General features: G+C 53.4%; 1 protein-coding gene across 5 annotated transcripts in view; it reads right to left on the bottom strand.

Annotated features, from left to right (window-relative positions):
- Positions 1–15,144, bottom strand: part of SLC37A1 (solute carrier family 37 member 1) — a 61,640-nt gene that overhangs the window by 29,206 nt on the left and 17,290 nt on the right. For 4 of the 5 annotated variants that reach the window (XM_055086437.1, XM_055086435.1, XM_055086436.1 and 1 more), the window contains 5 exons: positions 7,994–8,126; positions 7,267–7,345; positions 3,290–3,425; positions 1,728–1,804; positions 634–800 (listed from right to left, as the gene is read on the bottom strand). In XM_055086437.1, coding sequence (XP_054942412.1) covers positions 634–800; positions 1,728–1,804; positions 3,290–3,425; positions 7,267–7,345; positions 7,994–8,126 — 592 coding nt within the window. The remainder of the gene's footprint in view (positions 1–633; positions 801–1,727; positions 1,805–3,289; positions 3,426–7,266; positions 7,346–7,993; positions 8,127–15,144) is intronic. The other variant, XM_055086438.1, reaches the window with a different exon arrangement.

Raw genomic sequence — 15,144 nt, 5'->3', positions numbered from 1 at the left:
AAAAATATTCAATATGCAGGGCTTCCCTGGTGGCGCAGTGGTTGGGAGTCCGCCTGCCGGTGCGGAGTGTGCGGGTTCGTGCCCCGGTCCGGGAGGATCCCACGTGCCGCGGAGCGGCTGGGCCCGTGAGCCGTGGCCGCTGGGCCTGCACGTCCGGAGCCTGTGCTCCGCAACGGGAGAGGCCACAGCGGTGAGAGGCCCGCGTACCACAAAAAAAAAAAAAACAAAACAAAAACATTGTCAAGGATGTATCTTATCAGAAGGCAAACAAGCTGGTGAGGCATATTTCAGTTTGTGGCGGCAAGACTGGCGTGAGCAGGTGCAGCCACGTGGGCTGGGCAGTGGGCAACGTGGCGGAAGACCACGCATGCCCAATGCCGCGGGGCCAGAGGACAGGGCGCGAGGAGTTTCAACACCGGTTACTGCAGAAATCAGGAAACAGCAGGAAATCCAGCAAGGCCAGGAGAGCAACGGCTCATCAGGGAAGCCTGTACCTAAGAAGGAAGTCTTCCTGGCAGGAGAGAGCTGGACAACCCCATCCCTGCCTGGGATGAAGCAGCAGCAGCCTCTTGTCCTAAACTCGCCCCACCGCAAAGCTCTCCCGGGGAGAGGTCATCATCCGCCGGTACTTACGTTCAATGAGAAAGAGAAAGCACACTATCCCCATGGCTGCCACGATGGCCCCAGGCACGACGAAGGACAGGCCCCAGCATGTGGACACCCAGTAGCCAGCGATCAAGGACCCCAGAATGTTGCCCACAGAGGTGTGGGAATTCCAGACCCCCATAATCAAACCTCGCCTGCAACACAGCAAAACACAAGGTGGCAAATGATGTCTCGGGGCTTACATGGATCAGTACGTGAGGTTACAGCAGTGCCTGCACAGCGTTAAGAGCTGGTGTAGAGATAAATAGGCAGTGCAACACACCACCTCTGCAAGGCTTGGGACCAGGGGTGTTTACAAGAGGACAGTATCTTCACTTACCTCCGGCTGCATAATTACATCTCTCTGAGCTTATTCATTCTATGATTAAAAGAAGAAAGAGGCCTTTTCCTAGAATTCCTGGAAGGCCCCAAATTTAAATTTGTGCCTTTGCAATCTAAAAACAATCATTTGATGAAATATTCCATTAACCAAAGTTCACGTCGAAGAACCTGCCAGATGAACAGGGCTAAATAAGACTGGATGAGTGAGTTTCCTGTTTTAGTTTCGCCATCTTAGCCCAGCATCTTCGACCACGTCCTAACCATGGGCCTGGCTGTGCTGCCTGTCACACAGACGTAACGATGGAATCTGACCGCACTGAGGTCACCAGAGGCTGGGTACAGCTCTGCTACCAGGCCCTGGGTGACCCGGACAGGTCACACTTCCCTGCGCCTTTCAGCGCTCTGAAAATGTAGCTTCTGCTTCGAAAGGCCTGGGGCAAGGCCCTGACTGCACTTCTCCTGGGTTCCCAGGAGGCCAGGTGAGGCCCGGGCTGCCGGCTGGCTGCGTAGATGACCCAGACTCCACCCTGCCCACAACGGGGGAGGCATCTCCTGGGACAGAGGCCCGCCTGAATTTTAGACCCTCAAGACCCAGAGGTTTCAGTCATCTCATTTCATACAGTAGACTGACGTGTTTTTTTCTGTAATGCATCTAAAGAAAAACTAAACATAAAGCGGTCTGGTTTTCATCAGAATCTTCTGAAAACGAATGCTGCTGGAAGCAGGGCTGCCTTCCTCACCTCCCTTTTCCAAACCAGTTGCCGAGGCAGGTGACGACGCTGGGCCAGCCGGTGGTCTGTACCAGTCCGTTGACGATCTGTGACAGAGGGCAAAGGAAGAGACCACTGAGGGGGGACACCCACACCCGGGAGCCTGGCCTCAGGGGTTTGGGCGCCCAGCGGGGACTCTCACAAAAGGAAGGGGCAGAACCCGATAAGATATGAGCCTCGACAGCCAGTCGTGTATTTTAACAATATACGCATATATCTTACCACGAGAGTCGTACGTGCCTATTGTGAAAATTTTAGAGCAAGTAGAGAAAAAAAAGAAAAGAAAATCTCTTGCTCGGAGATGAACTACTGTTAACAGCTTGGGGCCAAGCTGTCCACTCTCTTCCCAAGCTAAAACTTGATGAAAAGAGAAGAGCCCTCTCCTTTTTATAGAACTGTGATGATACCATAAGGGTGGCTTGTAAATTGCACGTCTTCCCTTCTTACGTCGTGAAGAAGGTACCGTTGCTCCACCGAAGGGAGCAGAACCTTGACCTACTGCCTAGAGAAATGATTTCTCCAACTTGCCAAGAGCGCCCTGAGCTTTTGTTTGAAGAAGGGATTTAGGAAGTGTATCAGCAACTGGCTCTGCTTTAGTCTCAGGGGCCTCAGGGCCAGCCTCCTCCAACTGCCGCCGGGAAGGACAAGCCTCCAGAGGCCGACTGGGAGGCGCTGGTCCAGCCTCAGGGCCAGCCAGGCTCAGCCTTCCCTCCAGGAAGGTGCTGGGACTCTGGGAAATAGGTGTTTCCTTCTCTCTGATTTTCTGCATCACCATAAAGTGGGCATCGCTTTGGTAATTAAAACAGCCAAAGTCTTTCAAGCCCTATGGTGAAAATTTTAAAAGCAAATGACATACGCTTTGCCCCGATGACCTCGCGGCGTTTCCCCGGGCTGTGTCCGGAGAGCCTCAGAAGCTAAGCATCATCGTTTCAAGCCATTTTCCGTTTCTGGCCAATATTACCCACAGGGCTGTGCAGAGGCGCAGAGCCGAGAGGTCCGGGAAGCGCTGGGCCCCGCTGGAAGGGCCGCGCCGCGTGCTCGTCTGGCCCTCGCTCCCCCGCAGCACCCTTAGGCCCTCGCCTTCCCCCCCGCCACCACTGACTGCCCCCAGCCCTGCCCGACTGCCGACAATCCCCAAGTCCCCTCGACCTCCTCCCCTCACCACGCCCCTCATCCCCCAACCCCAGAGCGGTCAAGGCTGACCCAAGACAGAACATCTCAAATGCACCCAAATTAAGGCAGGAGGGCTCAGAAGGGCTTCGTGCTTCAATCCCCCTGCTGGGGTACCGACAAAGAGGATTCTTTAGGCGGCAACTCCTGAAACTAAGGAACACTTCACGGCTGCTGGAACTTCAGAGCAGAGGAGGGGAAAGGGGCTGGATGGGCCCCTGTGTCTGCCAGGACACAGTGCCGCGCCCACTCCCACCACCTGCCATGTTCTCTCTTGGCAGAGCCTGGGACCCGTGACGTTAACACCCCGTCTGGCTCATCATGGAAATCCCATACGTGGTGAGCCGTGGACCAGACCTTACCTGGGTCACCACGTAGAATCCCAAACTGTGGATGTTGTAGAAATACCCCACCCCAAACAGGGCAGTAAAAGCGCCACTGGCCACCATTCCGAACGTTAGGTAATACCTAATTGGCAGGCGTTCCCCTATTATGCCACTGAGGACGGAGAAAAAAGAAAGACAGATATGAGAAAACAAACACACCCATAATGTAAATGACCCAGCGATTTCTTTCTGGATGCCTTCATGCTGTTCTCTGAGCTTTTAGAACTTGAAAGCACTCTAATTTCCAGTAAATTTTAATTGCAATTATTTTTCAATGGAGCATTTATTAACCAGAAACTGGCAACACCTTTGAAGACTTTCTATTTCTAACAAAAGTCACTGTCAGGGGCCCCCCTGCGCAGTGGTTGAGAGTCCTCCTGCCAATGCAGGGGACACGGGTTCGCGCCCCGGTCCGGGAGGATCCCACGTGCCGCGGAGCGGCTGGGCCCGTGAGCCGTGGCCGCTGAGCCCGCGCGTCCGGAGCCTGTGCTCCGCAACGGGAGAGGCCGCAGCAGTGAGAGGCCCGCGTGCCGCAAAAAAACAACAAACAAAAAAAACAAAAAAAAGTCACTGTCAAATAATAAAACTGAAACACTCTGACATATATGATGGCTGCCAATTAAAAAAAACAAAACCAGACACTTGTCCTGCCAGCTAACCCTGTTTTATATAAACAACGGCCAGTGACTGTATAGAGTATTTTAAGATTTCAACTGTCGAACTGCAGACAAATATGAAAAGGGGCCGCCTGTGACCAGGAGCGCGTCTCCTGGCCCGCAGGCTGGCATTAAGCAGGCCAGAGGTGCGCTTGCCAACGACCCTCCGGCCACAAGCACTGTGATGTGGTTTAACGACAGAGCCTTTCTTTAAAGGTAAAGTCTGAAACGTGGGGCAAAGCCTCCATGCTCCCTTCGAACGGCAACGTGACGCCATAAAGAGCTAATCGCTCTGGAGAATTGCTTCCTAGAGCTGCCTGGGTGCCCAAACGAGATAAATTCGGTTAAGCGCCTGGCAGGTAGTGGGTGCTCAGTCAAACAGCTCCGGTGCTGCCGGCGAGGGTGAACATCTCCAGTTTCATACTGGGACATACATTCAACAGGCCTTTACCACCATCACACCTCACTACCCAATGCCATATGAAATACGTCCTTTACTGCCTTGTGGGACATGTCACTATGGAACAGCTTGACACTGTGACTTATTAAGTGAAGAAAGAGCTGGAGAACAATCACAAACGACTGTGAGCCTTTTGCAATCTTTACATACACCCTGTGGGTCTCGTTTTCTTCCACGTAATCATTCTAGGAGTCAGATAAACATGAAACGTAATGAAGGATGACGCCTGCCTGCCCGTCAACAGTACTCTGGGAACCAGCTCCAAAATTCTGGTCTTTCATCTCAAGGACAAATACCCCAGAGAGATCTTTCTTCAGAATTTACCAAAGAAAAAAAAGATCAACCTCGTATCACGCAAATGACCTATTAAACACTGAAGCAGAGGAAGTAATTTAACATTGTAAACAGCATTCAGGTCAAATTTTAAGCTGAGTAGAAACTGATCACATACAAACTCGAGAGCACTGGAGAGCTGAAGGAATTATCTGCTTCATCTTGCTCACTTCAGAAAAGAGGGAACATGTCCCAGAGGAGCTGGCTGACCTGCCCAAGGTCACGGAGTAAGTGCCAGAGTCAGACGGGCCTCCCGCAAGCTAGCGCCATCGGCTGGGGCTTACAAATGTCCTCTAGTCTTAGACAATACTGGGACTCAATTTGGTCTCTCTTTTAAAGTTTTAAAGAAAAGGCCGAACGGAATGGACAGCATTCCACATCGTTATCAGGCCCCTACAGGTAATAAAGGCCATGCCACACCTGCTTGAAGCTGCCAGCAATGACCTGGGTTAACGAAGGTGCCACCACGTCTGAGTTATCTGCTACACTAACACCACCCATCTCACTAGCAAAGTGTCATGACGTCACTAAGAAGCCATGCAAGGAAGCACGCAAGGAAGCAGGGTACACCCTCATCCCCGTCACGAGTCCACTGTGGATTTCACATTAGGTTATTATGAAATAAATAATACTATTTCATAATAAAATAAAATGATTTAATAAGAACCTTCGTTGGCGAGCTGCATGAAGACTGATCTTTGCCAATAAATAAGCAATAATAAAACCACTTTATTCAAACCAGGTTTCTTAGCCTCAGCACCCTTGGCATGTTGGGCCGGGTAATTCTTTTTTTTTTTTACTTTGTGGTATGCGGGCCTCCCTCTGCTGTGGCCTCTCCCGTTGCGGAGCACAGGCTCCGGACGCGCAGGCTCAGCGGCCACGGCTCACGGGCCCAGCCGCTCCGCGGCACGCGGGATCCTCTCGGACCGGGGCGCGAACCCGCGTCCCCTGCGTCGGCAGGCGGACTCTCAACCACTGCGCCACCAGGGAAGCCCGGGCCAGGTAATTCTTTGTGGCGAGGGGCTGTCTTGCGTCCTGTAGCACACTTAGCGGCACCCCCCCCCGTCTCTGCCCACTAGATGCCAGTAGCGCCCCCTTCTCCAGCTGAGACGACCAAAACTGTCTCCAGATATTGATAAATGTTTCCTAGGAGACAAAATCACTCCCAGCTGAGAACCACATTTAACTAGTGTTTTCTAGTAACTGAGAAAAACACACTCCAACCTTGGGGTCTTTTTATATTATTGATTATTGGTGTCCAGTAAAACTGCGGTTTTCAGAACATAAATATCTGACCGCAGGATGGAATATGGCTGGCACCCAGTTGCAGCCCACGCCCTAAGCGCCTGAGGCTTACACTGTCCTTCTCCGCAGCTGGGCTCCTGTTCTGTGCTGCACCCGTATTATTCATTCCGCACGCATACAAGCCCTGCAGCTCTCTGCAGATGTGCAAGTTCAACAAAGGGGTTACAGCCACTCCATCAGCAGATGGTACCCAGTGTCTGGGTACCAGACACCCAGACGGTCCTGAGCTGGAGGGGGGAGTCCAGGTCTCGGTGATAACACAGTCTGGGTGGATGTCAGGGAAGAAGGTAAACATTTAAAGGGATTCCAGAGATTCCCAAAGCTCTAAAAACTCTGTGTCTCTGAACAAAGCCTTCTTTGGACTAAAGGCCTTAGTCCCTATAAGTTTTGTTTTGTTTTGTTAAACCTGGCTGGACTGACACAAGAGCAGTTTTTAACCAGCCAACTGCATGTCCTGTTATTACCCACTAATATTTACCACCTCCCTAGGCCAATTCAGAACTGGATCAAGAATGGGGTAATGATCGTATGTAACAGACACTGGGAACACAGCACGGGCCAGGCCCTGTTCTGAGCATTCTGCATGTATTAACTCATTTAAACCTCACCACACTCCTATGAGTTAAGAACTACTGTTTCCCCCATTTTGCAAAGGGGAAACTGAGGCCCAAGGAGGTGCGGTAACTCGTCCAAAGCCACCCAAGCAAGCAGTCAAGCCGGGATCAAATCCCAGCAATGTGCCTCTGGGGTCCACACCTCCCACCGCCAGGCAGGACGGCCTCTGGCACTCAGGGGAGGCTCTGTTCCGGCCTAGCAGGGCATCCAGGTGGACACGCCAAGCACCCGCTGTGTGAACTGCTCTGATGCCAGGCGGGGTTAGGAAAGAGACGGCGGTCCCTGAAACCAGAGAAGAGGATGCTCTGCCGTGCTCACCAGGTGGGGAGCTGCCAGTGCCCTGCTCCTGAGTGACCGGGTCCCGGCAGGGCTCACGGTGCATCCAACCCCGGGGCCAGGAAAGCCATCCGAGGACAGTCTGCCCGATCAGCAGGACACCCGGGCCGTGTGCTGGCTTCCACCTCATCCTTGTCTCTGAGGAGGGACTGGAGGACCAGCCACCTGCGGGCGGGGCCGCGTCTTCAGCGTACCTGCGCTCGGCACCCAGCGGACCAGCCGGGTCTTGCAGCCTTAGCCAGACCTACCTCAGGTACATGCCGACAGCGTACGCACACAGGAAGGAGTAGTCCAGGGCGCCGAGCAGCTGCTGGTAGTTGTCCTGATCTATATGGGGCGAAAAGCAACAGGAAAAGGAGAGTATTGTTTACTTTTCACTAAATACCAATTTATGTCCGGGAGAGGTACAATGACATACGAGACCTCTGCTCTCTACGTCTGGGCGGTGTCCTCAGAAGGGAACACAGAAAACACAGCAACTGGTAATCAAGTCACCATGTTTCCAATAATCGCTACATAAACATTACTCCCATCAGGTCAAATCCCCATTGCTGGCGGTGAGCTTGTGGGTTCTGTTCTGTTTCACATGTGACACCGGCTTTGGTTCGGGCCCCCCAGGCCAGCCCCACACCACAGCTCTGAGATTGCTCTCTTCTTTCCACCCACAGCTTATGCTCTGAAAGTCCTAACTTCCAGCTTGGACAAATGCAACCTGCAGATGACCTTCAGCAGATCTGACCACTGAGTGACACCTCTGCACACGGGCACGGGAAACGTGCAGCAGCTGAAGGTGCGAGGCTGGCTTGCTGGGAGGAGAGGTTAGTTTGCACCTGGAGGCACAGCTGCATCTGACCGCATAGTCACCGCTGCTGAGAGCAGCCAGCCGGCTTGGGGACTGCCACCTGTGGAGGAGGCCTGCAGGAATGGCCAGCTTCAGCCACGGGACGAAAGCAGGCGGACGGACGGAGAACTCACCAAATGGGGCCCAGCCGCAGTCGGTCCCGTTGTCTGGGAGCTGGTGAGCGGGGGTGTCCCCGGCTTTTTGGCTCGGGCTGTTGAATCCGACCTCCCCCTCATAGGAAGCCGTGCAGTAGCTGTGCAGCTCACCCTGCGACACCCATGCGGAGGACAGAAGCCAGAGAGAGAGAGTGCACTCAGGTGGGGCCCAGCCGCCACTCTCCTTACAGCCGTCCTAGGGTGACTGCGTTCTAGGGGGATACGGCACCTCTAGGGGACCCACAGAGTGCCTGCCAGTGAGGACGGTTTCTCGAGCTCCCTAGCGGCCGTCCCCTCCTGAGCACAGACACAGCCGACACAGCCTGTACCGGGCCACCCAGAGACGACTGCTCAGAGCAGCCGGGCAGCAGGGGGGACCACCTGCCCAGAACGGAAGAATGGGTTCATCTTGCTGGGTTTCTATCACCGACTACAAGTTACAAGCCCACACAAGGACGAGGATGAATCTCGAAACAAGATAAGCCCGACACAAAGGAGCGCAAATGGGAGGGCTCTGTTTACAAAGCTCAGGAGGAGGGAAAGAAATGCAGCTGAGAGTGGTGGTCACCTAGAGAAGGGTAGCAGTGACGGGGGCCAGGCACAGGGAGTCCGCTGCCAGCTGGACTTTAACCCAGGTGATGACTTCCTGCGTGAGCGTGTACATATTTGCCAGGCTAGGCATCGCAGATCTGTGCACTTTACTATGTGCAAACCACATGTCATCCCGCCCCCCCAAAACTAGCTCAAGGTGCTCCTTAAGGAGGCATCCACACTTCCAGAAAAGTGCCGCAGGGCAGCCGGGGCCGTCCTGTTACGGGGACCTGAGTAACAGGTGACTTGTTCCTTAAAACACAAGGGGCAGCGGACAGGACTCCATGCGCCTGCGGTGCCACCTGGGGGTCACACGTGTCCCCTCCCAGGTGGCCCCGGCCCCCACTTCTCCCCTGCTGGGCGCTTTCTGGGGTTTCCGCTACACGGGGCTCAGATGAACCAATCCATCAGGTGTGAGCGAGGGCAGAAAGGAGGCGTCCTCAAGGTCAAGGAGGTGGCCCTCAGGGGGAGCAGAGGTCCTGAAGGGGCGTCCTTTAGTGAGCTGCGACCTGAGAGAGGCTGGGCCTGGGGGGCCGTGAGGAAGGCTGGCCCCGGAAGGAGCATCTACCCCGGGGCCAAGACACAGGGCGGCGGGCAGGGAGCTGCACCCCAGTCCACCAGGTGGGGGGCAGCCAGGAGGCCTGTCCACCACCTTCGCTTCGTGGGTACCCCGCCTCTTCGGGAGGGGGTCACTAAAGAGGCTGATCCCCTTTAAAAGGCCGCCTTGCTAGGGCTGCGGTCAGCCATGGCGGGACACCTGATTTTACACGGCCACACGCCCCTGAGACCTGGCCCGGCACGCGGGACCCCCAGCCACTCTGTGGTCACGTGGCTTTGTCATCAGCACTGGGCTGCTCTGCCGCGATCCACACACAAGGTTCCGCTAAAACTAGCCAAGGTTCCGCTTTCCGAACTCAAGGTACCGCTTTGCAAATAGCTCTCCTCAGCCGAGCTCACACCCCCCAGTGGTGGAGGCCGGGCGCTGTCATCCTGGGATCCTCGGAGCCCCTTCGCCGCCCGCCTGGGAAACTGTGGACGTGGCTGTGAATTTGGACGGGGACACAGGGGAGCCCTGCCTTTCTGCATAAAGCTGGATTTCCGGCACTTCCCCACCCGCCTGATGTGATCATTTCCTTCTGCTCTTTGCCTTCAGAAGTCAGGTGTGTCCGCTCACCTTTCTCCGCTGCTTCTCTTGGAAGCCAGCCGGGCCCGGAGGCACCACTGATGCCGTCTATTCACCTTTCAATAAGGGAGCCGCAGGGAGGACGCAAGGACCCCCATGGGCTGAGGGGGGCCCTCGAGCGGGGCTGGCGTCGGGTTCCTAACACACGCCTTGCACGGAAGCCCGGGAAGAGGACCGTTATAGGCGCGGCTCCCACGGGGAGGCCCACATCCTCCTTCGCCATCCACGGGGGATATAAAGGATTAGAAAGCATCCCTTTTTGTTTCATAAACAAGCAGAAGAGGTTTTCTGTTTTGGTTTGTCCCGGGATGAGAGGTGCCGGTCAGGGACACGGGCTCTGAGCCGGGACCCTGGTGCTGCTGTCCCGGTTTCCAACCTCGGCCGACTCACGGGGACTCCCCACGGTCCCTTAAGAAGCCAGCACAGCGCGGCCCGTCCGGCGCTGCTGTAAAGATGAGCACGTGGGGGTGTGTGCAGAGAGCTCCTCTCTGGGTCCCGAGCCCTCAGAAAGGCTCAGCGACTGGCAGCTGTGTGTTTGGGGTCCGCCCACACAGGGGCACCCCAGGGCCTCCAGCTGGCCCTCATCTCATTCAGCTCCCTTCTCTCCCCAGCCCTCCTCCTTCATGTGAGAAATGCAATCTCCAGCCCACCCCGCTGAAAAGCTGAAGCGAAAGCAATAGAAGACGTAACATTACTTGAGCATAAAGAGTTCTGAGGATACTTAAATGACCACATGTTAGCTTTTAATAAGACTGCCATATTTTAACTTTTCAATGAGTTTTATTCCCCAAACCTGGTGTGTGCAGGAAAATTAAGGATTAATGAAACTAAGATAAACTTAGTTTGTCAGAAAAAAAACTCACCAGGTGAACTGATTCTTACCATGTTATAAAATCATTTCGGGGGTGGGGAGCTAGTCCTTTGCTTTCATAAAAGCAGTCTCCTTTGCAAATTTCTTACACATGTGCCTTTCAACAGGTAACACATAAAATTAATCAAAATACACCAGGCAGTGATTAAAAGTCGATCAATCAAAAGACGATGCGGCAGCCGAGGAATACGGTTGTGAAACGCCAAGGGGGGAAGAGCAGAATGGAACATTCCAGGCGCATGGGGCTCATAAGTGTTTAAAAATGTCTGTGTAACACACAAAGCAACGGCAACAACACAATAAACCGCAAGACGCCAACACAATAAACCACAAGACGCCACAGTGACTGGAAGGTGGGGGGAGTGAGAAGACAGGTGTGGACATGATGGAAGGATGCAGAAAACAGCCATGACGTCACGAAGCACCACGTGGCGGGGAGGGGCAGGGACACGGGGGGTGTGCACTTACCTCCCATCTACAGATCCCCTCTCTAGCACCCTCCACCCCCGGCACTGGGCAGCTGGAGCTGCAGCAGACATGTTCCCCGTAAGCTCCACACACACCGGCCCGTGCAGTCACTTAGGCACCAATGTTTCTCTATAAATGTACATTAACGAAGACTCTACGCGCTAAACTCTGAACTTGAGCAGCTTCACCCTGAGAAACTCTTTATTCGCTCATTCATTCCAAAAACACGGGCTCTTCAGTTCTCTGGCCAAGGCTCCAGCGAGCTGCTCGTTGCCTGTAACGGAGGAGACAGGCCGGTGGGAATGGGCAGGGGGTCCAGAAGATGCCGGGAGGTGACAGGGAGAAGGGAGGAGACTGAGAGCCGGGGATCCGGGCCTCATCAGGAGGAGAGGGCTTGTGTCAGCTTCACTTCACCTCCAACGACACACGGAGTCCAGCGTGTGCGCACGTACGCGCACGCGTGTGTCCGTGTGAGCGTGTACATAATCTATAGAGTGTATATGTTTAGTAAATTTTCTAGGGTTCATTAGGTTGTGTGGGTCCATTTATGTTAACTCGTCCTTTAGACTCCTGTTATAAAGCTCTGGGTTAAAAGAACTCTCCAAAGCATTATGCGAAAGAAGTCCCAGAAGAGAAATGAAAGTTCTGGTGCTGTGCTCTGAATGCTGGTTCCCACCAAATTCACATGTTGAAACCTAACCCCTGAGGTGACGGTATTAGGAGGCAGGGCCTTTAGCAGGTCACGAGGGTGGAGCCCTCATGAATGGGATTAATGCTCTTTTTAAACGGACCCCAGAGAGCTCCTCAACCTGCCACCAAGTGGAGCTACAAGGAGGCGGCCGTCTGCAAGCTGGAAGAGGGCCCTCACCAGAAACTGACCGTGCTGGCACCCACCCTGATCTGGGATGTCCAGCCTTCAGATCTGTGAGCAACAAAGGTCTGCTGTCTACAGCCACACAGTCTATGGTATTTTGTTACAGCAGCAAGAGTGGATGAGACAGTGCTCAAAACAGGAAGAACAGACAACCTGGGCCCCATTTACAATAGCACCCGGAGGTGGTCAGTTCACAGGAGCCACAGGAAAACGGACCAGACACACACCTGCATATGCAAAGGTACACCCACTCACAAAGGTGTACAGAAATACATAGGGAAGCTTTTGGGTCACTGTCTATTTTTTTTTAATGGGATCATTCTACACGGACCTATGTCCACCTTGACTCTTCTTACTCAAAAATACCTGCTGGGAATCTCTCTGAGTCAACTGGTTTGGCTCTAATTAATTCTTTTAAGTAGTTGCACATATCAGAATATGGGTGTGCCGTAATTTATTCAAACTTTCAGCTGCTGATTAAGTTCACATAATAGCCAGGGTTTTTTTTTTTTTTTCCTTTAAAAAAAAATTGCAGACAATGCTACAAAAAAGATGCTTATGCAAATACTCCTAAGTGCTGGCGCTTTCATTTTTATGGACAAGATTCCCAAAAGCAGGACTGAAGGACGAGCGTTTTTAATTTCAACAGGTGTTACCCAGATGCCTTCCAAAAGGCCCTGACACTTCACGTCTCTATCACCGGTACCTGAAAGTCTTCTCCGGCCATCACTGCCAGCAACGGGGGCTATTACTCTTTTAGGCGTTTTGCCACTTTGTGGGTATAAAGTGGTATATCCCTTGCCTGTGAACTGCCTCCTCACCCCCTCCGTCCGCCATTCCTTTGGGTTTCCCAACTTCCTACCCCTAAGATGGACATCATCTTGTTCTTGGATTTTTATTTTTTATTTTTTACATTTAAATCTTTAATCCATCCATCTATTCTTTATAAGACAGGGGTTCAACTGTATTTCTTCCAGATGAATCTGCAGTTGTGTCAACACCATTTATTAGACGAACCATACTTTTCCCATCACCTCTGTCAGCCATTCTACTGTATGTTTCCACCGTATTTTCTATACTTTTCTACTGACCTCTTTGTCTATCCTCGTGCAAGACCATAATAATTTGATTATAGTGGCTTAAAAAAATGTTCCCTTTTCCACACTTTCCTTGGTAATTAATTCTCGGTCATTCTTTCCACATAAACTCTAAGATTATTTTATTCAGTTAAAAAAGACATTGCTGAGATTTTCACTGGAGTTGTGTCCTATTTAAATACGAATACTGGGAACGGTAGAACTTTCCAGATAGCAAGTTTCCCACCCAAAGCCAAGGTACGCACTGCCAGCCGTTCAGCCTTTGTTTTCTGTCCGCCACTGAGGATTTCACGGCTTCCTTTTCCTGGGTCCCGTGTGTGCAGAGAGGGCTGGACGTTCACACTCAGACCGGTCAATGTGACGGCTCCCCTCGGGGACCTTGGATCCCCTGCAGCTCAGGCTCTCCCCGAGAACCCTCCGCTTTCAGGCTTTTGTTCTGGCCCAGCCCGGGGGTGGGGGGCCAGGGAAGAGCCCCCCAGAGTGTCCCTCGGGCAGCGTGCAGGCCCCACCTGTCCATCGGCCTCCAGTTAAGAGGCAGGGCTAGCGCTGGAGCAGCTCTCCGAAGAGAGCGAGGTTGTAACCCCACCTCCTGCCAGCCCTGTTTTCATCACTATCGCTTATTTTTCCTTTTTTGCTACATACTAAAATCAGAGAAAAATGAAAGGTTTCATCAGTGGTTAAACTACGTCTAAACAGAGTAGCCTCGTGCCACCATGACATGTCACGTCACTGTAAGTGACATTAGAGAATATGAATCGCTTTACGATTCATCACCCCTGGTGATCGATTCCAGGCACGCCAATATATTTGAATTTTGTTTTGCTCATAATGTGCTAACGAATACAGGTTATAGACAATTCAGACTGTTCCTTGGGTCAACAGCGCCGTTACCACTTCTAGTTTTATAAATAAGATGAGCTAAATAAAGCACGTGAAAGCCTTGTAAGGCATTACAAAGTAAGCTACCACGTGTGGTGTGACGTCTTATCTCTCTCAGAAGGCAAAGAAGCCCCGGGGTTCTGCGTTGGGCCAAACCCACATCCAGGCACGTCTAAGGTGCCCGGTCAGACAATCTGCGTGTTGAAGAAAATCTGGGTGTGATGCTGTGACTGTACCCAGCTTCTTACCCCCGCCCTAGAGACCCTGTGGCAGGGAGGGCGAGGGCAGGGACCCTGGAGTCAGCCCGACCCCGTGGGATTCCCCTGAGGTGGCCCTGGCCCGCATAGAGGAATTAGCCTCCTGAGTCCCAGTTTCCTCAAAAGGACGCTCACAGGACTGCCGTGACGATGATATTAAATAAGGGGGGTGTGCGCCCTGTCAGGCGCGGGGCTCACCCAGGGGCAGTCACCGCGACTGATGAAAGCGTCACGAAGAGCCGGACCCCTCATCACTAAGCCCCAAGCCCCCGACGGGGAAGCCGCATCCCTTCCTGGCTAAACGGGGACCCTCGTGACCACCAGGAGGAGACCCTCCAGCGGCCACAGCCCCCTCAGCATGCGGCCCCGGTCCCCACACGGGCCCCGCGCCCGCCAGGCTGCTGCCGCACCGCGACGCCCCCAGCAGGCCCCCACTGGCCCCAGGATCCACGCCCGGCCTTCCAGGATCCACCGGAGCCCGCGGAGGGCTCCCGACCCCGCTGGCTCCTTCAGTTCTAGGCGCTCTCTAAGGTCCCTTCAACGGTCTCTTCCCTTTTCATAACTTGCCTTTTTCTTGAGCCGTATGTGTATTTCCCTAATCAGGAAGACAGGAATCAGTACTATTTAAGTTGACGGGGGCGGGCTGGTCCTTGGTACTGATATTAGAGACACTGGTCAAGTGGATGAAGGCCCACCCTCTCCTGTCCCATCCTTTTCTGTTTTTTGAAAACCGCATTATAAAGGGTCTGCAAAGATTGCCATAGTTATGCAAACTTCGTACATCAAAAAAGGGGCGGGCTTCCCTGGTGGCGCAGTGGTTGAGAGTCCGCCTGCCGATGCAGGGGACGCGGGTTCGCGCCCCGGTCCGGGAGGATCCCACGTGCCGCGGGGCGGCTGGGCCCGTGAGCCA

This window comes from Physeter macrocephalus, chromosome 8 (genome assembly GCF_002837175.3).
Source record: "Physeter macrocephalus isolate SW-GA chromosome 8, ASM283717v5, whole genome shotgun sequence".
NCBI classification, from domain to species: Eukaryota; Metazoa; Chordata; class Mammalia; order Artiodactyla; family Physeteridae; genus Physeter; species Physeter macrocephalus.
Note: the sequence above shows the minus strand (reverse complement) of the source record. Positions and strands in the feature narration are given on the sequence as shown.